This window comes from Canis aureus, chromosome 20 (genome assembly GCF_053574225.1).
Source record: "Canis aureus isolate CA01 chromosome 20, VMU_Caureus_v.1.0, whole genome shotgun sequence".
Taxonomy (NCBI): domain Eukaryota; kingdom Metazoa; phylum Chordata; class Mammalia; order Carnivora; family Canidae; genus Canis; species Canis aureus.
In genome coordinates, this window is record NC_135630.1 from 26491950 (window position 1) to 26515783 (window position 23834).

General features: G+C 40.3%; 1 protein-coding gene across 1 annotated transcript in view; it reads left to right on the top strand.

Annotated features, from left to right (window-relative positions):
* The first annotated feature begins 5627 nt into the window (after window positions 1–5627).
* Window positions 5628–23834, top strand: part of LOC144291376 (uncharacterized) — an 83963-nt gene continuing 65756 nt past the window's right edge. Inside the window, exons 1-6 of the mRNA XM_077860884.1 lie at window positions 5628–5875; window positions 6354–6499; window positions 9547–9667; window positions 17014–17129; window positions 20396–20542; window positions 22634–22748. Coding sequence (XP_077717010.1) covers window positions 20525–20542; window positions 22634–22748 — 133 coding nt within the window. The 5' untranslated portion in view covers window positions 5628–5875; window positions 6354–6499; window positions 9547–9667; window positions 17014–17129; window positions 20396–20524. The remainder of the gene's footprint in view (window positions 5876–6353; window positions 6500–9546; window positions 9668–17013; window positions 17130–20395; window positions 20543–22633; window positions 22749–23834) is intronic.

The window sequence follows — 23834 nt, forward strand, 5'->3', positions numbered from 1 at the left end:
TGTACATTTTTCTTCCCTTTAATGAGGTCACTTGTACCTTTTAGTGGTCTACAAATAGCAAGCTAAATAAAAGAATGTCTTCTTTCTTTATACTCTGATAGCACTAAAAATGAACAACAGCCTCTCTGCTAAGCTTGTCTATTGTTATCTCCAGCCTCGTAGGCATATTTCATTTAAATTAATCCTTGTCTTTCATGAACATACACATTTGGTCTTGGCATGTAGCTGGGCCAGTGGCCATTTTTAACGATGTAGCATAATAGACCCATGGGAGGAGAAAATAGTGTTCTATTTGTTAGTACTTCTCAAAGTACTTTGGTTTGCATACAAAATTACCTGGGGATCTTGGTAAAATATAGTTTCTGACTCAGGAGGGCTGGGGTAAAGCCTGATGATTCACATTTCTAATAAATCTCAGGTGACCCAGTGCTGCTGGTCTGCTGACCCTCACTTTGTTTGCTAGGTATGATCAAAGTGATGTATTTTCATCTTTTCTCTTGAATTGAGTGCAAGCTTGGGGGAAGGGACCTAACCTATCTTTATCTATTCTTTAGCAGGGCCAAGCACAGCACTCGGCATCTGGTGGGCGCTCAATAAACATATGTTGCATACCAGACGATACACCAAGAGTAAAGACTCCCTGTTCTCTGGTGCCCTAAATTTTCTTTTCTCTCAGAATGTATAACAACAAGGGACCCTCTTCTCACCTAGTAACGTGATCTGGTTACAAGTCAGAGTAGTAAATTGAAATTATAAGGTTGCACTAGAAGTCACAGAACCAGGATGACAATTTTACTTTTTTTTTCACCTCTTCCCTGCTTTCCTTTGTCTAGCTAGAACATATTCTAGGAGTGGTGCCCTCTTCAACTCCTCATGGTCCAAAGTGCTGAAGTATTAAGCCTCTTAGAGGGAAAGTAAGGGAGGAGCACAGGAGGCTGAGGGTAACACCTTGAAAGTTCTCTTTAATTTGAGAATATCAACAGAGGGTCACCCAGACTTACACATGCATTGCTTTGACCTTCTTCTAAGATGTAAAATTGTTTGTTCTTGAGGTTATTTATCCACAGTTGTTTTTTTAGTTAGAATTGCTCCTAAGTATTTTTGGAAACTGAAGAGGTCACAGGTGTGTGGCTGTTGCATTTTGCCCCTAGATCATTAGGCATCCACCTTCAAGAGTGTACAGTGAAGCCATCCTGTGGGATGCTTGGGCAGCTTGCCTTCTTCGTGTGATGGACGTGTAGACAGTCTTATACCCACTCGGTGCTTAGAAAATCAGTGTTAACAAAAAGACATTAAAGGCATTAAATTGGCAAAGAAGAAGTCAAACTCTCCCTCTTCTTCAATGACATGATACTCTACATAGAAAACCCAAAAGACTCCACCCCAAGATTGTTAGAACTCATACAGCAATTTCGCAGCGTGGCAGGATAGAAAATCAATGCCCAGAAGTCAGTGGCATTTCTATATACTAACAATGAGACTGAAGAAAGAGAAATTAAGGAGTCAATCCCATTTACAATTGCACCCAAAAGCATAAGATACCTAGGAATAAACCTAACCAAAGGGATAAAGTATCTATACACTAAAAAGTATAGAACACTTCTGAAAGAAATTGAGGAAGACACAAAGAGATGGAAAAATATTCCATGCTCATGGATTGGCAGAATTAATATTGTGAAAATGTCAATGTTACCCAGGGCAATGTACACATTTAATGCAATCCCTATCAAAATACCATGGACTTTCTTCAGAGAGTTAGAACAAATTATTTTAAGATTTGTGTGGAATCAGAAAAGACCCCGAATAGCCAGAGAATTTTAAAAAAGAAAACCATATCTGGGGGCATCACAATGCCAGATTTCAGGTTGTACTACAAAGCTGTGGTCATCCAGACAGTGTGGTACTGGCACAAAAACATAGATCAATGGAACAGAATAGAGAATCCAGAAGTCGACCCTAAACTTTATGGTCAACTAATATTCGACAAAGGAGGAAAGACTATCCACTGGAAGAAAGACAGTCTCTTCAATAGATGGTGCTGGGAAAACTGGACATCCACATGCAGAGGAATGAAACTAGACCACTCTCTTTCACCATACACAAAGATAAACTCAAAATGGATGAAAGATCTAAATGTGAGACAAGATTCCATCAAAATCCTAGAGGAGAACACAGGCAACACCCTTTTTGAAGTCAACCACAGTAACTTCTTGCGAGATATATCCATGAAGGCAAAAGAAACAAAAGCAAAAATGAACTATTGGGACTTCATCGAAATAAGAAGCTTTTGCACAGCGAAGGATACAATCAACAAAACTCAAAGGCAACCTACAGAATGGGAGAAGATATTTGCAAATGACATATCAGATAAAGGGCTAGTTTCCAAGATCTATAAAGAACTTCTTAAACTCAACACCAAAGAAACCAACAATCCAATCATGAAATGGGCAAAGACATGAACAGAAATCTCACAGAGGAAGACATAGACATGGCCAACATGCACATAAGAAAATGCTCTGCATCACTTGCCACCAGGGAAATACAAATCAAAACCACAATGAGATCCCACCTCACACCAGTGAGAATGGGGAAACCACAAATGTTGGAGAGGATGCAGAGAAAAGGGAACCCTCTTACACTGTTGGTGGGAATGTGAACTGGTGCAGCCACTCTGGAAAACTGTGTGCAGGTTCCTCAAAGAGTTAAAAATAGACCTGCCCTACGACCCAGCAATTGCGCTGTTGGGGATTTACCCCAAAGATGCAGATGCAATGAAACGCCGGGACACCTGCACCCTGATGTTTATAGCAGCAATGGCCACAATAGCCAAACTGTGGAAGGAGCCTCGATGTCCATCGAAAGATGAATGGATAAAGAAGATGTGGTTTATGTATACAATGGAATATTACTCAGCCATTAGAAATGACAAATACCGGGGATCCCTGGGTGGCGCAGCGGTTTGGCGCCTGCCTTTGGCCCAGGGCGCGATCCTGGAGACCCGGGATCGAATCCCACGTCAGGCTTCTGGTGCATGGAGCCTGCTTCTCCCTCTGCCTATGTCTCTGCCTCTCTCTCTCTCTCTGTGTGTGACTATCATAAATAAATAAAAATTAAAAAAAAATAAATGAGAAATACCCACCATTTGTTTCAACGTGGATGGAACTGGAGGATATTATGCTGAGTGAAGTAAGTCAGTTGGAGAAGGACAAACATTGTATGTTCTCATTCATTTGGGAATATAAATAATAGTGAAAGGGAATAGAAGGGAAGGGAGAAGAAATGTGTGGGAAATACCAGAAAGGGAGACAGAACATAAAGACTCCTAACTCTGGGAAACGAACTAGGTGTGGTGGAAGGGGAGGAGGGTGGGCGGTGGGGGTGAATGGGTGACAGGCACTGAGGGGGGCACTTGACAGGATGAGCACTGGGTGTTATTTTGTATATTGTAAATTGAACACCAATAAAAAATAAATTTATTAAATAAAAAAATTAAAAGAATAAATTCTAGAATCTCCAGAATTATACCAACAATTATTTACATATTCAGAAAAATGAAACCGAAAAAAATATTTCCTTAAGTGCTCAGTATCGATATAAAATTCCTCATAAAGAGAAACAATTTTTATTTGTAGTAAGCTGAGCATGTGGCTCTACCAGTATCATGCCCGAGTTCTCCCTCTAAGTTCCTGGTGGAAGGAGTGAAAGATGGTGATTTAAACACACCTGTGTATACACAGGTACAAAAGAATAAAGGGTGTAAGGAAAATATTTTACGGCTACTTGGCCTATTAGCTATCAAACTGATCAAAATCTGATAACACTGTCATAGGCAGCATTCTAAGAGGGCAGAAAAATCCATGACTTCTAAGGAGCACATTTTAGATACTCTCCTCTGTTTGAGTGTGGCCAGAGTCTGTGAATATGATAGGATTCACATCCCGGATTAAATTCATCAAAGGTAAAAAAAAAAAAAAATCATCAAAGGGGAAATTAACTGACTAGGTCTAATCCAATCAGATGAATCCTTAAAAGAGATCTCCATGAAGTCAAAGAGACTCGCAGTATGAGAAGGTCTATGGAAGAGCCATCTGGCTAAGGCACAAGACTCCCCTCTGGCCAACGAGCAAAACAATAACGCCAGTCCAAGAAACACAAGGTTATTAATTCTGCCAACAACCAAGGGGCTTGGAAGAGAACCCTGGATCTTCTGGGTTGATGGATGCAAGCGGATGAGATTCCACTTGCAGAGACACCTGTATTTCAACCGAGTGAGATTCTTAAGCTGAGCATCCAGCTGTGTCACACCAACCCCTGACCTACCCGACAATAATAAATGTGTGTTATCTTAAGCCATCAACTTGCGGTAACTTGTCATGCAATCATAGAACAGTAAGACACTAGGGCATTTCTCATTTAAGCAAGTAGGATAGCATGTCTGGTAGGTAGTTTTCGGGGCTTGAGTTTTACAAATAATATTTCTAGCTCCTTCAAGGACTACACTGTTTTTGCAATTGACATGGATTGTGCACTCTTTTCCAAGCTTCTCATCCTAAGGTAAAATCCGTGAATTCGTGGGTCAAAATTCCCTGACAACTTCTTCAGTGTGTCTGGGCCTGTTTGGTGGGGGAACTTATGCCCGAGCAACTTATTCCCGCGCACAGAGGCAGCCCCTGCGGCTCCGGCTGACAGCACAGGACAAGGGCTGCGGCTCACCCCTTTCACCCCAACCCGATTCCTTTGTTTTTGAAGAAGAATGTATTTATTCATGATAGACACACAGAGAAAGAGAGAGAGCGAGGCAGAGACACAGGCAGAGGCAGAGGCAGGCTCCACGCAGGGAGCCCCACGCGGACTCCACCCCTGGGCTCCAGGGTCAGGCCCAGGCTGAAGGCGCGTCAACCGCTGGGCCGCCCGGGCCGCCCCCAATTTCTTAAAAGCTGCGCGGGCAGACAGTCACCAGGCCCTCTCCAGCTGTGCTCGGTGCCACGCAGGCGGCTTCTTGACTGGCTCGAAGCATCTAAGCAAAAGTTTGGGGGGGGGCGGGGGGGTCCCTGGGGCCACGTTAAGATGCAACCGGCGCGCAGTTCACATCACTTTGAAAATAGCTTTGAAAAAAAAAATCGCTTTGAAACTGCCGAACTGGGATCCTGGGCCTCACTCCGCAGGCCTCGGAGCGGGCGTCAGAGCCAGGTTTTGCAGTCCTCTCGCCTCAGCTGCGGCCCCGCGACCACAATTCCAGGTGCCCGCCAGGACCCTTCGAGCCCCGACAGCCCGGAAGCGCCTGACCACGCCTACCCACTGCGCCTGCGCGAGGCGCCCCCTCCGGCGAGCGGGGAGACTGGCGCTGGGCGGGCCGAGAGGCTCGTCGCGCCTGCGCGAAGGCCCCGGGGAGCAGCGTCGTTACTTTCCAAACGACTGGCGGGAACCGTTGGAGGCTGTGCGGTCGCCGTCTGGTCTGCCGGGCAGCAGCGCGCTCCCTCGTCCCTAGGCCTGGCCGTGGCGCCGCAGCTCTCCCGCGAGCAGAGGCGGAAATCGTGGCCCAGTTCTTCTGTGAGTCCCCCTCCCGCAGGCCAGAGGGCGGGGACAGCTGAGGCCAGCGGCCCTGGAGGCCCGGCCGGCCCGGAGGCGGGGGCCGGGGGTGGGGGGCGGCTCTGCTCCAGCGCCCGCCTGGCTGGAGAATCTAATCTAGGCGCCTTGCTCCTGGGGGAGCGGGAAGCCCAGGTGCTGCCCGGCCTGCCTCGCGCCGCGCCCCTGCACCAGCAGCCTTGCGGGAAACTGCGGATCCCACAGGCTGCCCAGCCCGGCCGCCCGGCACCACCCCGAGCGGTGGAGCCCAGTGCACTTTGAACAGCCCATCCACCAAGCTTTGATTCCGGTACTGAGGGCGATGGGCTAGATTTAGGACCAGGCCATGCTTGTACCCTCTGATAGACTCTGGCAGGAGAAGAGGAGGGAAAAGTGAGGGAGAGGCTTGCTCTGGAGCATCCGACCGGTTAATCAATCAATTGCTAATCCAGACGCAAAAGCCTATTTCCACACCCTGTGATCACGTAACCTGAATTGGGGCTTGCATTACCCTGAGCTTGTAGTTCTACTTGGACGCTAGGTTAATGCAGTTTGGCATTTTTATTTCCGCATAAACGCAGGTATCGTGTTCTTTTGATTTAGAAGCAACATTTTTAAGGATTTTCAGTGGCACTTTTCCCCTACTCTGCTTTCAGCAAGACACGCACAAACGCACGTTTAGGCTTTTTCAGTTTGATGCCATGAATGAAACCGCAGCCACATCTAAATAGGCTTTATTTTCCAGAGTTACAAAGTGGAAATAACTTTAACATTCCTTTTGTTTTCAGCATTTGGCATCAACAGCATTTTATATCAGCGTGGCATATATCCATCTGAAACCTCTACCAGAGAGCAGAAATACGGACTCACCTTGCTTATAACAACAGATCCTGAGCTCATAAAATAATTCAATCATGTAGTGGACAAGTGAAAGGTATTTAATTGTTGAAAACCAATTTGAGTTTTGCAGGTCTTCTTGGACCCGTACTTTCTGGCATCTTGGTGTTCATTTTTCAGCTCTATACAAAGAGGTGTAGAACACTGCAATCTCAAATATAGTGATTCTCCATCGGAAGGAAGCAAATAATAAAGTGAAAGAAAGTCCACTCTTCCCTACCACATTTTGAGTGGGTTAAATATGTTGATGTTAGGAATCTGATCTGGCTTCACAAAACAATCTCTATCAACTCCTTTTGAAGTGATTTTTGCAGTTCGTGTAGCCAGGTGGAACAAGTTGGAATTTTACATAACTATGATGATGTTTATTATTGGAGAGAAATCCACTACATATTTTTAACATGATATATTTTCTATAGCTGCCTAGAGTTTAAAACCGTCATTATTTTAAGATAAAAGAAAATGAAATTGGATCCAGCCTGGGAACTAAACTTAAAAAAATACTACTAATAGAATACCCAATAAAGTTTTTTAATGTCTTACTGTCTTCATTTGTCTTTGTTAAAATCCTGCCTGTACGTTAGCCATTTCTATCTGAACACCCCTTGTTTTTTCTTAGCTCAAGAAATTACTGAATACTTGTTGAATGGATACTTGTTCTCCATCTATTCTGTCTCTTTTTTCCATGTTTTTCTCTACTTAGGATTCTCACTTCTAATTTTTCTGTGTTATAGGATGTTTCTCCCTGGCTCCTCATTTCACCTTCCAAAACTAGTTCCAAAAAAAAAAAAAATTACAGTAATTTTTTTATACCTGAGTCATATATATATATATATATATATATATATATATATATATTTTTTTTGTTTGTTTGTTTGTTTGTTTCAAGAGGCTTTATTTTTAAAATTCTATTAATTGTGTTTTTATCATCTTCAGGGCTAAATCACCCAGGGTGATACTCAGATTACTTAGCCTGAAACATAGAAGTAACTAAGAATCTATGTCACCTTAATTTGATGAAGAAGCAAGCCCTGCCTAAGTTACTGGTTTTTAGGTTGTCTCCTTTAAGGCTACACTTAGAACATTTCACCTCAGTTGTATGTAGACCTTCCTATTTAATTTGTCCCTTTTATTTTAGTTAGAATGGAGGAATTGCTTTTCTTAGAGGCAAATTGTTCAATCTCTTTGAATCCCCATCCCTCTAGCCTTCTTAAGGAATCTACCCTAGTTCTTCTCTGGTATTTCTGGTTTCTTTGTTTTGAGATATTTTCATTGGTTTCATTTGTCTTCAGTTTTAAAAGAAAAAAATTTCCACCCACCCCAGATCTTTAAGTGACTACCTAATCTCTTCCTCTTCCGAGCAAAATTGAGACAAGGTTGGTTTTTGTCAAGGGGTCAGCAAGACTGATGGCCCATATCCAGCAAGTGGCCTATTTTTGTACTACCTGCAAACTGAGTGTTTTCAGATTTCTCAAGGCTAGTTTTTTAAAAACTACGCAAGAGACCTAGGTGGCCCACAAGTCCTAAATATTACAAGATTGTTTTTGTGTCTTAAAAAACAAAACAAAAAAAAAACCTGTGTATTCTTGAGTATATTATCCCAAGTTCCAAGATTAATTCAGGGCTCATTATGAGGCCCCCTTATTATAATCTCTAAGATGACTTCTGACACATTCATAACTTTACTAACAATCTTTGTGTAGTTGACTCATAAACATACATCCAACCCAAGTCTTCTCTTTGCTCATATAGTAAGTGGCTCCCTTGATATCCACATGTGGCTAACCTAGTGATACTTGAAAACTAAATTTAAGGGGGTCCTGGCTGGCTCAGTCAGTAGAGCATGCAACTCTTGATCTTGGGTTGTAAGTTCCAGCCCCACATTGGGTGTGGAGATTACTTAGAAATAAAACCTTAGGGCAGCCCGGGTGGCTCAGCAGTTTAGCACTGCCTTCAGCCCAGGGCATGATCCTGGAGACCTGGGATCGAGTCCCACATCAGGCTCCCTGCATGGAGCCTGCTTCTCCCTCTGCCTGTATCTCTTCCTCTCTATCTGTCATGAATAAATAAATAAAATCTTTAAAAAAGAAGAAAAATAAAACCTTAAAAAAATTGTAAGCATCATGTCTCATTTCCATTCTCTTTCAATGAATGGATCAACCTTCCAACCAGTGGTATAAACCAGAAAGTTGGCAACTATCTCTGAGTATTTCCTCTTCCTTAGTCTCATAAGTATCCAATAAATCTTAACAATTTTAATCACGAAATCTCTTGACTCTACCTATACTGATCCATCTCTACCAATTTATCCTTCTATAAGCCTTCAGTACCTCTTGCTTGAATTACTAATCAATTAGCATCCCTAGATCCTCTCTTTACTTCCACTCTACTTTCCACACATCACAGCCTAAAGGATAGTTCTGAAATATAAGTTTAATCACATCACACCCTACTTCAGACACAGTAATGACTTCCCTGATTCTTGAAGTATAAGTTCTTTAATTTACCCCATGTGACCTTGTGTGGTCTGACCCCTATGTATCTTGCACAAACCGACCTTGTTCATTCTCCCTTTCTTAACTGTATTTGTATTACCCTTTCAATCCTCTGGTCAGATACTTTTCGCTTTTCAGTATTTTAGACCTGTACCCTTTTCTGTAATCTTTTGCATATTTAATGGTATTTATTTGTAGAACTGAAGTCAAGTGAGAATTCCCTGAGTCAAATTTTCCTATATTCTCTCATTGGATCACATACTGCACCTTCTTAACATTTATTACAATTAAAAATTTGCATTTATTGCTGCAGTGATTAGATTAATGCTCATCTTCTGGAATTTACCTTGGATTAGAGTATACTGCATGTTCACTACTCTGTGCTTAGCATTCAGTACTAACTACATCTGGTACGGATACTGAGAATTGGACAACGGGAGCTAGGTTATTGTGAGGCAAGTTTTCTGTACAGGTTGGAGGAGTTCCAAAATACCAGTGGTAGGAATTTGCTAAGGGCAGAAAGTGAGACCTGGGAAGAGTTACTTTGTAATGCAGTGAACCAAAAAAGATGCCCTGTTCTGTATTGCAGATTGGTTATACAAGTGTTCAGTTCAGAAACTGGTGGTATTCATCTCAAATATTGAAAGCGGTGAAGTCCTTGAAAGGTGGAAGTTTGATATTGAGTGCGACAAGACTGCAAAAGATGACAGGTAAGTATGAATTAAACTGCTTCCACTTTCATAGATTTTTTTTCCAAAACTTGTTTTCTTGACTAAATGAGTTCTAACTATATTGAACTAGTTTCGTATAAGGTAGTTTGTTTCTAACTATGTTAGATCTCCCGTGGAGAAGAATAAGACTCACAAACTGTGCTCACAAAAGAGTCGTGCCTATTATGGACTTGTATAGTGTACTTTTAACATAACTGCCCTTAGTCTAAAATCCATAAATTTCACCCTTTAGTATTTATGGTGCTATATGTAAGCTACACATGATGTATTAGGTGGGCCATTTAATGGATTGTGTCAAGGTACTTTTAACCATGAAGTATTATCCTAGATTTTCTCCTAGCTTGATATGCAGCTCTACTGTATTTCATTTAACGCTATAAACTTCCTAAGACACTCTGAACTGAAGTTCTTAGATCCTCTGGATGGGAAATGCCCCCTCATTATATGCTAATTCTTAGCATTGTCCCAGGCATGCTTACCTGTAAACTCAGAACTCTCTCTCATAATGAAATATAGTTTGTTCCTGAAGCCTTTGGTCTGTTTTAGAAAATGTTTATTTTATTTTTTAATGAATTTATTTTTTATTGGTGTTCAATTTACCAACATACAGAATAACACCCAGTGCTCATGCCGTCAAGTGCCCCCCTCAGTGCCCACCACCCAGTCACCCCCACCCCCGCCCTCCTCCCCTGCCACCACCCCTACCTAGTTCGTTTCCCAGAGTTAGGAGTATGTATGTTCTGTCTCCCTTTCTGATATTTCCCACACATTTCTTCTCCCTTCCCTTATATTCCCTTTCACTATTATTTATATTCCCCAAATGAATGAGAACATACAATGTTTGTCCTTCTCCGACTGACTTACTGCACTCAGCATAATACCCTGCAGTTCCATCCACGTTAAGCAAATGGTGGGTATTTGTCATTTCTAATGGCTGAGTAATGTTCCATTGTATACATAAACCACATCTTCTTTATCCATTCATCTTTCGATGGACATCGAGGCTCCTTCCACAGTTTGGCTATTGTGGACATTGCTTCCAGAAACATCCGGGTGCAGGTGGGTGCAGGTGTCCCGGCGTTTCATTGCATCTGCATCTCTGAAGTAAATCCCCAGAGGTGCAATTGCTGGGTCATAGGGCAGGGCTATTTTTAACTCTTTGAGGAAGCTCCACACAGTTTTCCAGAGTGGCTGCACCAGTTCACATTCCGACCAACAGTGTAAGAGGGTTCCCTTTTCTCCGCATCCTCTCCATCATTTGTGGTTTCCTGCCTTGTTAATTTTCCCAACTCTCATGGTGTAAGGTGGTATCTCATTGTGGTTTTGGTTTGTATTTCCCTGATGGCAAGTGATGCAGAGCATTTTCTCATGTGCGTGTTGGCCATGTCTATGTCTTCCTCTGTGAGATTTCTCTTCATGTCTTTTGCCCATTTCATGATTGGATTGTATGTTTCTTTGGTGTTGAGTTTAAGAAGTTCTTTATAGATCTTGGATGCTAACCCTTTTTATCTGATACATCATTTGCAAATATCTTCTCCCATTCTGTAAGTTGTCTTGTAGTTTTGTTGACTGTATCCTTTGCTGTGCAAAAGCTTCTTATCTTGATGAAGTCCCAATAGTTCATTTTTGCTTTTGTTTCTTTTGCCTTCATGGATGTATCTTGCAAGAAGTTATTGTGGCCGAGTTCAAAAAGGGTGTTCCCTGTGTTCTACTCTAGGATTTTGATGGAATCTTGTCTCACATTTAGATTTTTCATCCATTTTGAGTTTATCTTTGTGTGTGGTGAAAGAGCGTGGTCTAGTTTCATTCCTCTGCATGTGGATGTCCAATTTTCCCAGCACCATTTATTAAAGAGACTGTCTTTCTTCCAATGGATAGTCTTTCCTCCTTTATCGAATATTAGTTGACCATAAAGTTCAGGGTCCATTTCTGGGTTCTCTATTCTGTTCCATTGATCTATGTGTCTGTTTTTGTGCTGGTACCACACTGTCTTGATGACCACATCTTTGTAGTACAACCTGAAATCTGGCATTGTGATGCCCCCAGATATGGTTTTCTTTTTTAAAATTCCCCTGGCTATTCGGGGTCTTTTCTGATTCCACACAAATCTTAAAATAATTTGTTCTCTCTGAAGAAAGTCCATGGTATTTTGATAGGGATTGCATTAAACATGTACATTGCTCTGGGTATCATTGACATTTTCACAATCTTAATTCTGCCAATCCATGAGCATGGAATATTTTTCCATCTCTTTGTGTCTTCCTCAATTTCTTTCAGAAGTGTTCTATAGTTTTTAGGGTATAGATCCTTTACCTCTTTGGTTAGGATTCTTCCTAGGTATCTTATGCTTTTGGGTGCAATTGTAAATGGGATGGACTCCTTAATTTCTCTTTCTTCAGTCTCATTGTTAGTGTATAGAAATGCCATTGATTTCTGGGCATTGATTTTGTATCCTGCCACACTGCCAAATTGCTGTATGAGTTCTAGCAATCTTGGGGTGGAGGCTTTTGGGTTTTCTATGTAGAGTATCATGTCATCGGCGAAGAGGGAGAGTTTGACTTCTTCTTTGTCAATTTGAATGCCTTTAATGCCTTTTTTTTGTCTGATTGCTGAGGCTAGGACTTCTAATACTATGTTGAATAGCAGTGGTGAGAGTGGACATCCCTGTCTTGTTCCTGATCTTAGGGGAAAGGCTCCCAGTGCTTCCCCATGGAGAATGCGATTTGCTGTGGGCTTTAGGTAGATGGCTTTTAAGATGTTGAAGAATGTTCCCTCTGTCCCTACACTCTGATGAGTTTTGATCAGGAATGGATGCTGTATTTTGTCAAATGCTTTCTCTGCATCTAATGAGAGGATCCTATGGTTCTTGGTTTTTCTCTTGCTGATATGATGAATCACATTGTTTGTTTTATGAGTATTGAACCAGCCTTCTGTCCCGGGGATAAATTGTACATGGTCATGGTGAATAATTTTCTTAATGTATTGTTGGAACCTATTGGCTAGTATCTTGTTGAGAATTTTTGCATCCATGTTCATCAGGGATATTGGTCTGTAATTCTCCTTTTGGTGGGGTCTTTGTCTGGTTTTGGAATTAAGGTGATGCTGGCCTCAAAGAAAGAATTTGGAAGTACTCCATCTCTTTCTATCTTTCCAAACAGCTTTAGTAGAATAGGTATGGTTTCTTCTTTAAACGTTTGATAGAATTCCCCTGGGAAGCCATCTGGCCCTGGACTTTTGTGTCTTGGGGGGTTTTTGATGACTGCTTCAATTTCCTCCCTGGTTATTGGCCTGTTTAGGTTTTCTATTTCTTCCTGTTCCAGTTTTGGTAGTTTGTGGCTTTCCAGGAATGCATCCATTTCTTCTAGATTGCCTAATTTATTGGCCTATAGCTGTTCATAGTATGTTTTTAAAATCGTTTGTATTTCCTTGGTGTTGGTCGTGATCTCTCCTTTCTCATTCATGATTTTCTTAATTTGAGTCTTCTCTATCTTCTTTTTAATAAGGTTGGCTAACGGTTTATCTATCTTATTAATTCTTTCATAGAACCAACTCCTGTTTATGTTGACCTGTTCCACAGTTCTTTTGGTCTTGATTTCGTTGAGTTCTGCTCGAATCTTTCTTAACTCTCTTCTTCTACTGGGTGTAGGATCTATTTGCTGTTTCTTCTCTAGCTCCTTTATATGTAAGGTTTGCTTTTGTATTTGAGATCTTTCCAGTTTTTGAGTGGATGCTTTTTTTTTTTTAATTTTTATTTATTTATGATAGTTACAGAGAGAGAGAGAGAGAGGCAGAGACACAGGCAGAGGGAGAAGCAGGCTCCATGCACCGGGAGCCTGACGTGGGATTCGATCCCGGGTCTCCAGGATCGCGCCCTGGGCCAAAGGCAGGCGCTAAACCACTGCGCCACCCAGGGATCCCTTGAGTGGATGCTTGTATTGCGATGTATTTCCCCCTTAGGACTGCTTTTGCTGCATCCCAATGATTTTGAATGGTTGTACCTTCATTCTCATTAGTTTCCATGAATCTTTTTAATTCTTCCTTAATTTCCTGGTTGACCCTTTCATCTTTTAGCAAGATGATCCTTAACCTCCACGTGTTTGAAGGCCTTCCAAACTTCTTGTTGTGATTTAGTTCTAATGTCAAGGCATTATGGTCTGAGAATATGCAGGGGACGATCCCAATATTTTGGTATCGGTTCAAACCCCATTTGTGACCCAGGATGTGGCCTATTCTGGAGAAAGTTCCATGTGCACTTGAGAAGAATGTGTATTCAGTTGAGTTTGGATGTAAAGTTCTGTAGATACCTGAAGTCCATCTGGTCCAGTGTATCATTTAAAGCTCTTGTTTCTTTGGAGATTTTGTGCTTAGAAGACCTATCCAGTGCAGAAAGCCTTAAATCGAAGTCACCAAGTAGAAGTGTATTATTATCTAAATATGTCTTAATTTTGGTTATTAATTCATTGATATATTTGTCAGCTCCCACATTCAGGGCATATATATTGAGGATTGTTAAGTCCTGTTGTTGGATAGATCCTTTAAGTATGATATAGTGTCCCTCTTCATCTCTTACTACAGTCTTTGGGGTAAAGTTCAGTTTATCTGATATAAGGATGGCTACCACTGCTTTCTTTTGAGGACCATTTGAATGGTAAATGGTTCTCCAACCTTTTGTTTTCAGGCTGTAAGTGTCCTTCTGTCTAAGATGAGTCTCTTGTAGACAGCAAATCGATGGGTCCTGCTTTTTTATCCAGTCTGAAACCCTGCACCTTTTGATGGGGTCATTAAGCCCGTTCACGTTCAGAGTTACTATTGACAGGTAGGAGTTTAGTGTCATCATGATATCTATTCAGTCCTTTTTTTGTGGATTGTTCCACTGAACTTCTTCTTAAAGGGAAATTTTAAGAGTTTCCCCTTAAAATTTCTTGCAGAGCTGGTTTGGAGGTCACATATTCTTTCAGTTCCTGCCTGTCTTGGAAGGTCTTTCTCTCTCCTTTTATTCTGAATGAGAGCCTTGCTGGATAAAGTATTCTTGGTTGCATGTTCTTCTCATTTAGGACCCTGAATATATCCTGCCAGCCCTTTCTGTCCTGCCAGGTCTCTGTGGAGAGGTCTGCTGTAACCCTAATACTCCTCCCCATAAAAGTCAGGGATTTCTTGTCTCTTGCTGCTTTAAGGATCTTCTCTTTATCTTTGGAATTTGCAAGCTTCACTATTAAATGTCGAGGTGTTTAATGGTTTTTATTGATTTTAGGGGGGGATCTCTCTATCTCCTGGATCAGAATGCCTGTTTCCCTTCCCAGATTAGGAAAGTTTTCAGCTAGGATTTGTTAAAATACATATTCTGGCCCTCCGGCCCTTTCGGAGCACTTGGGAAACCCAATTAAATGTAGGTTTTTCTTCCTCAGTCTGTCGTTTATTTCTCTTAATCTATCTTCATGGTCTTTACATTGTTTGTCTCTTTTTCCCTCAGTTTCTCTCTTTGCCATCAACTTGTCTTCTATGTCTCCCTCTCATTCTTCTGCCTCATGAACCCTCATTGTGTGGACTTCTAGTTTGGATTGCACCTCATTCAATTGATTTTTACTTTCTGCCTGATTATATCTAAATATTGCAGTCATGAAGTCTCTTGAGTCCTTTATGCTTTTTTCTAGCCCCCAGTAGGTTTATAATAGTGCTTCTGAATTTCCTTTCTGACATTGAATTGTAATCCAGATTTTGTAACTCTGTGGGACAGAGGACTGTTTCTGATTCTTTCTTTTGAGTTGAGGATTTCTTTCTAGTCATTTTGCTCTGTGCAGAGTGGCCAAAAACAAGTTGTATTGGGAAAAGGAGAAAAAGAGAGGAGAGATAGAAGGAAAGAAAAGAGAAAAAGAAAAAAGAAAAAAGGAAGTAAAAAAGAGAAGAAACAGAGATAGAAAAATAAAGAAAGGAAAAAGAAGGGCAGGGTAAGCAAACAGAAATCAAAAAGCAAAAAAAACAAAAACAAAAAAAAACACAGGGGAGTATCTTCTATTTCTGTACTTTAATTCCCTTGACTTCCCCTGGAATTTGTCCATCTAGTTGGTCTTCTGGGAGACGGGCCTGTTGTGCTGATCTTCAGGTGTTAGCACTTGGGGGATCTGCTCTGCCGCCTGCCTGTTCCAGGGCTCAGTGGGGATTTTTTACCCCCTTGAGGCTCCAGAAGGAACAACCACAGTGGCAGCAGCCAGCTCTGGAGCTCTGGAGTCTACTCCCGCAGTAACTACAGAGCTCTCCATCTGCAGGGACCTGGATGCTCTGGGGGCGGGGCCGCTGATCTGCTCAGCTCGGGGCAGGAGCGTCCTTCCCGTCCTGGGCCCTCCTGGCCTCTTCCTGTCCTGGGGGGAGGCCGGATCCTGGGCTGTGTCCCTGGCGCCCTGTGCTCCTGGGCCTGCGCTGTTGGATTTGCACTCCACCGCATAGCCACCTCTCCGCAGAGCTGCCGTCCGGGCCCCTCTGAGCTGCTCCCGGGTCCAGCGATGCCATGCTGCAGCCCTTAGGGAGCTCAGCGCACTCTCCCCAGGGCACAGTTGCTCTGTTAGTGTCCCAGGGAGCCTGAGGGCATCCCCACCTTTCTGGGGTCCTGCTCCAACTCCCTGTGAGGCCTTTCCACCCAGGAAGATTGGTGAAGCTCCTGCTTCTTGGGGCCTGGGCTCTCCTGTCCTGGGGACACTCACCCCGGCCTTAGCCTGGCTCTTCGCGGGGCCCCTCTCCCTTGGATGCCTTTTGTTTCTTTATTTCTTTTTACCCCGTCTTCCTAACTTGATAGAAGCGTGAACTCTTCTCACTGTAGCATTCCAGCTGTTCTCTCTTTAAATCTCAGGCTGAATTCATAGATTTTCAGGATGATTTGAAGATTATCTAGGTAATTGGTGGGAACAGGTGATTTGGGGACACTAGTCTTCCGCCATCTTGCCCCTCCCCTAGAAAATGTTTAATTATAAATACACCTTGATATAACATCTTCTTTGAAGCACTACAGAATTAGACATTTAGGTATTCCTAAAAATACCAAAATGATTATGCCAATTAAAGATCTTAGATACTAATTGTTATCTTTATTTTACAACATCCTGAATGTTTCCTGACTTGAAGCACTCGGCAGGTTTTCTAGTCATCTGTTATTTAATGATCTAATACTAAGATCAGCCTTAATATCTGGAATAATAAATGAAATTATAATTGTTTTTTAAAAACTCCTTTGGAATGCATTACTTAATTTGAGTTTTGAAGCATTTAATCAAACAAATAATCTTATCAGTGTTTTAAATAACTTGTTAAAACTTAAAATGAATCAACTCATTTAGTTTCTTTGGTAGCACACCCAGAGAAAAGTCTCAGAAGGCCATCCAGGATGAGATCCTCTCCGTAATCCAACAGATCACAGCTACCGTGACATTTCTGCCGCTGTTGGAAGTCTCTTGTAAGTATTATATGACTTCACGTTGGTTCAGATTTCTTGTGGAAAGACTAAGCTATTACTTTAAGAATTAACCATTTTGTTGAATTTTTTCTTAATTATCCATGTCATGGTATATAAGTGAGAAAAACGTCATGAATCTAAAGCAATGCTGGTTGTGTTTTATTTACAAGTGCTGAATAGGGAAAGAATGAAAATTTTCTACAGTGCTCCTGAATATTTTGATGTAATTTCTTCCATTTCTTTTATTTTATACACATTTCCTTGTATATAATTAAGACTTAGACAGGTATAACTGTGTCTTTCTTTTCTAGATTAGTTACTCCTTCATTCATCAGATATACCCTAAATGCCTACTGTATGCCTAACACTGTTCTGGGCATTGGGATACAGCAGTCACAGAACCAAGATGTTCTTTTTCTCTGGCTTAGATTCATGCTGTCTCGTGATTAATTATATACTTTCTGCAAATATCTTTAGTGGTTCTTTGAAGAAAAAAATCAAGTTTTTCATTAAGTAAAAGGGAGTACAGTATTTTCTGTACTAAAATTTCCATTGAAGAAAAGCAATTAGCTAATATAACTGATTAGAGATCAAGCTAAACTAGCTTTTCTGACATGATAGCTGGCTCACATGTGAGGGAGACAGGAAGGATAGTTGTACCTTTCGAAAAATAATTGTACTTTAATGATCTTATCCAATTTAGGTTCATTTGACCTACTGATTTATACAGACAAGGATTTGGTTGTACTTGAAAAATGGGAAGAGTCAGGACCACAGTTTGTTACCAATTCTGAGGAAGTCCGTCTTCGTTCATTTAGTACTACTATCCACAAAGTAAATAGCATGGTGGCCTATAAAATTCCCACCAGTGACTGAGGATGAGATAAGGACAGTGATGTACTTGTAGTTCTCAGATGCGGTTTTTCTGAAACCAAGTCAACTATAGTTGATAAATTTTGTATCACTGGTTAATTTTTAGACTGGGAAAACTTAACATTCTACATCTATTGAACTGTGCATAATTGTCCAATTTTTTCTACCTGTATAACTTTATACAGGGTTGACATAAATTATTGCACATTGTTCAAAAGGGAACTAGCAGATCACATCAGCATTGTTGTCAATTCCTTGAAAGTGGTAACTGTAGATGGATAACTTTTGCCATAAAACTAAATGCCTTCTTAAATCAGACCTTTTGGTCAAGGACTTTGACTCTGGAATATAGGTAGGGAGATATTAAATGTAAAATACAGCAACAGAAGTCTGAATATTGAGAGTCTTTGTTTAGATTCTGAAATTATCTAACGATAACTTGCAAGTAATGAAACATTGCTCATAATAGGTCTCTGCCATTTATTTTATTTGTCTATTTTCCATATTGAAAACATTTCCAATGATTTGATTTTAATTTGTTGTAGAACTCGAACCTACAAAGCTACGTATATTGCCACTGTTTAAATTCCTGTGATACAGAACTCTTAATTTTTTTATGTTTTCTAAAATCAAGCTTTAAATGATGATGAAATAAAGTTAAATATGTATGTTTAAAATTTGTCTTAAAATATGTTTATATTGGTGTGGTATTAACACATACAATAGAATGGATTCAGTATAGCAAATAATATCTTGTGCCTACTGAGGCCTAAGGATACAAACTTGAATAAATCTGGAGTTACTTTCAATTTAATGAACAAGCTTTGATTATATCCCTTTAATCTTATAACCTTAGACTTAAAATAAGCATCATTCTCTGTAAAAAATAATAGATGTCATTGGAATTAATTCATTTTAGCATGTAGTGTACTGGAGAACTTTTCTATCCTCTTAGCCTTATTGCCAGCCTAGTTTTCCTTATTTTTTAAGGGTCAGTTTAAGGCAAACTTCTGACGTCTTTTCTCATCTCTATTCTAAATGTTACCTTGTTTTGTAATTAAGTGCTTAGTATCAGACACCGTTCTAAGCTTTTTATATGATTTAACTCATTAACCTTCACTATAAAGTAAAACACATGGCCTGTATCACTCATTCAGAAATTACAAAGTGAGCACCTGTTAAAGTGCCAAGTATTAGGATGAATGAAACAAAGTCCTGGTCTTTCTAAAGCGTGAGATATGGAGAGGAAAATAGATGGCAATCTTCCAGGCAGTTACTACACAGGTTTATCTCATTATGTATTTGTCTTTGTTTTTTCACCTGAGTAATCTAATCTCTTTGATCCAGTTGCCTGCTTGTTAAGAATAAAGGGCAATTCTCTCATTGCAAGACAAATAAGTGCCAGTAATTGATGACAGGTATCGTGAATGCTACTGTGAAAGCCCATTGCCTTGAGAATTGTTGAAGCTATCTAATTGAGGTCCACCCACATGTGTCCTTTTCCTGAATAAGAAAAGTAGTTCTGCAGAAATGAAAATGATGTTGAATTAAGGTATGGTCAAGAGTCTGGTTTTCCAAACATGAGGTATGTTACAAAGTGGACACTAGTAAGATTAAAACATTTAAATTCTGGGCTGTTTGTAACCTCTAAACATGAAACATTAGGTTGAGAAGGAAAGCAGAACTGAAAGTTCAGTAAAAATATGAAGAGTTAACAATTCTGGTCCTACTTTTGGGACAAAAGTTTGAAATTCTTTTTAGAAAGCAGTAACTGCTTTAGGAAACACTAAATACCTCTGCTAAATAAGCAGAAATAATGTGGTCATTCCCTGAAAAATGTTCACCAGTAGCAACTTTCTTAATAGATCACGGATAATACTTAAATTTCTGTCAGTTGTTTTTATTCGCCAAATTAAACAGTCCTAATATTACCACTTATACTTTGTGGCTTATAACACTACTGAGTCCTACTAGTACATATATTAGAGTTGAGTGGGAGCCAAGCTACAAGCTTTATTGGCAAAGCTCAATCGGAAAAGCTTTGGCCTATGGCTCCAACTAAACTTGTCCTGCCCTCTTTTCCTATACCTTGAAGTCCACCTTAAGAGGAAGATATTTATTTATTTATTTTTTTAAGAGGAAGATATTTAAACCAACAGATGCAAGAATTGCGAATGACCTATGAACAGTGGGTATTATGTGTAAGTGATGAATCACTAAATTATACTCCTGAAACCAATATTACACTATATGTTAACTAAAATTTAAATAAATGTTTGGAAGAAAAAAAGAGCCCTACATGACTTCCACACCATGTTATACAGAGAAACCAAGATTCTAAGAGAGCCTGATGGGCCTGCCCTGGACTCTTGACTCAGTTTTGCTTACCATAGGTGGAGGAATGGAAACATGTTCCGACTGGGCCTATCAGGGTCTGAAATAGAGCCCCAGAAGGGACTGAACCACACGTCTCCAGGATTCTTCTCCCAGTGTCATCAATTGGAGAGAGGAGTCAAGCCTCCATGGGAATTCACACAGAGGTGTGTAATAGTCTCATGTATTAATTGGCTTTTGCACAAACAACCATAGAATAACAATTTTTTCCCTGTAAGTCAGTGGGTTATCTGGAGTGCTTGTCTTCTTATCATGCAAATCTGCAGGGTACGTGTCTCCTTCTATCATTGAAGGGGCAATGCCTCACCAGGACTGCTAAAGCTTATCTTCAGAACTTTCACACTGACATTTTTGCCCATATTCCACTGATGCAGGTAAGACTTAAGGCTAAGCCAAACTTCAATGGGGCCAGAAAGTACACTCTTCCCATGGACTTGGGGAGAGGGCTGTGTGAAAATCTGGTGAAAGTGATAGTATACAGGATAGATCAGGATATCTAAATAATGCTACCCTGTAACTTGTTTTCCACCAGATGTCACTAATGCTACAATATTCAAATTAAGGTGAACTTTTAACTTTAATATTCAGCCTTTCCTATTGGGAATTAACATTGGGATTTCTGGCTACAAAGATATAAAGACATCAGAGGAAGAAAACACAGCACCTGTATTCGTTAGGTAATATTTCATTTAATTTTCCTGCTTTAGTGCACAAGTAGAATTGCAGGATCAATGGACACACAAACAGCTCTACATTTTTTAAACTTTAGATGGTCTCTTCTGTTCATGATCAAGAAGCTCATTTGGCTCCTCAGCAAGCTCATCAAGAGCAGTGTTTCTTCACCTTTCCTAATGGCTCCTACCCTTTTACATCCTTTTAGCAATTGAATGTCCATAACAAATTACTTTCCATTTACTGTACTTTACAAAGCTCCAGGTTTCTTTGGGAGCATTGTAATTACACTGTCCTCAGATGACTTTAACCAATTAATGGCAGGGACCAAAAGACAGAGGACTTAATCCTGTAACTTACCTATATCGTTCAAAGAATAAATCAAGTGTGAATTTGTGAGCAGTGGTGCAACAATTTCCCAACCAGTCAAAAGAATTGTTCATTAAATAACCTTTTACTCTTTAGGGAATTAATTTTTGGCTAAAGTTGTAAATAATAATATCTTCATCTTTTTATTAAATATGTAAAGTTCTGTTTTAAGTTATTTTTGTTCAATGTAACCATGATAAAAACTTGTGTTGGAATAACTATGGAATAGAAATGCTGCTAAATTTCAAATTTTATTAGTTACATCTTCTTAGAGCAGATCTTTATTTTTTATTTCTTTTTTTTATTTATTTTTTACTGGAGTTCAATTTGCCAACATAGAGCAACATAGAGCCCCCCTCAGTGCCCGTCACCTAGTCACCCCATCCCCCTACCCACCTCCTCTTCCACTACCCCTTGTTCATTTCCAAGAGTTAGGAGTCTCTGAGAGCAGCTCTTTAAAGATCTTTCCATTCTTCATGAATATGGCTTTGAAAGCCAGCAGCATTAACTGATGCTTATTTTAAAAAAATCTAGTTGGGAAAGCTACTTAATCTTCATTAGAGTTAACAATCCTCTTCCAATCTGGCAAAAACATGGTAGCCTTAGCAACAAAACTATTAGAAAAGCTTAGAGAGGAAAAGGCCAAGCGTTGACCCTCTGATTACACAAGTCAGTTTATGTTACCATTTCACCTACTTTTGTGCTCTTACCATTTGATCTATTTTTATACTAGAGAAACATAATTTCATTTATTTGTATAAAGTCCATTCATCTGTGTATATCTGCACCATTTTGCTAGGCAAGCTTGTTTGCATAAAGGAACACATGAGATCAAAATCTTTATTGTTCTGGCATTTTATCTGTGCTAAAAAAAAGCCTCTGAGTATAAGCACGACCACACATACTCCACTATCCATGCAAGGAAAAGATCTCAAACCTCTTCAAAAACTATCTAGTTATGGACATACCCAGTGGATACCTAGACATGGATCTGAATTTCTTTCTGAATGGCAGTGTCACTGACTCACATGCATTATTACTTAATCCTCACAACAAACCTAGAGGGGTTATTGTTCCCATTTTACACGTATAAAACCTGAGACTCAGGAAGGCTAGCTAATTTGCTGAACTTCAGACATCCAGGATCTAACCCCAGGCCTGACCCTAAACCAATATTCTTTCTCATTGGTTTTCAGAAACTAAGCAACAGCGGAAGGTGCCCTGCTCCAGCTGCAGGGACTCAGCCAGAAAGACTGGAATACTACATGACTCTACCTGCAAGTTGGGGAAGGAGAATTCAACACTATTTGAGTATTGAGTTGCATTAAATGTTTACATATACATAGTATTTTTGCTGTATAATAGCATCATGCATTTTCTTCCATCAATGTTTTCTTCTCTCATTCTTTCACTTGTTTTTGTAACTACAAGCTGTGTTGGAATTTGCACTTCTTTACAGGTTGGAACCAGTTTGAGAAAGGGGAGACAGAAGGCAATTTAAATGTATGTTATCATCCAAATGATAGGGTTCCCTAGTAAAGCTGGGTAGAGGCTTAGACCTCATGCAAAAACAGGGTTTGCTACTGCATCTCCATAAACAAGCCATGGGATGGCCAGACAACTGCAGTTGTCCTCACTCAAGCCCACTCCAATAGGGGACCAAGAAACTCTTTAAGTACAAAAGCTCTACACAGCTTCTATAGGTCTTTTAAAAGGTCTGTTCTACATTGTTTGGGATGGTGTGAGAAAGTGAAGAGAGCGACCCCAAATCTCTTCTCCAACACCATGTTCTGTCATCAGGATTGGAGTAGAATCCTGAAGAGGGGAATAACATGTATCCCTCTGAATGTTTGCCAGCTTTTTAATTTTTTAAATATATTACATTGTGGGTTCCACTGGCATCATGTGAGTTGTTTTAAGTAGCATACTCACAGGCATATTTTTTTTTTCAGTTTTAGTAATTATGTATGTATTTTCATCTGTAGTCAGAAAGATACCTGTTTTTTTTCCTAACATGTTTTAACACATATTACCCTGAGCAAAGATTGTAAAGTCCATGCTGAATACTTAAAAACATGTATTTGTAGAGAAGTCATGAAGGCGGTGTACACATGATGGAAGGCTGAAAAACAATGTCATAACCCTTTGTACTCAGGCATCAGAAGGGGACCAGGCAGCTGTCCCTCTCAGCCGAGTGGTGCATGCTCAAAGTGCTGCTGTGCTCACACAGTCCCCAAGTCTGCTTCTCCCTACACAGAGTCCTTCTGGGACTTCTTGAAGGGCATTTTGTTTTTTGCCCATACAAGACTAGCACCATGAGTCAGATAGTACTAAGCTGAAAGTTCACTCTCTAATTCTATTTCTTATCTCTAATTATGCCAAGTCATGTCCAAAATA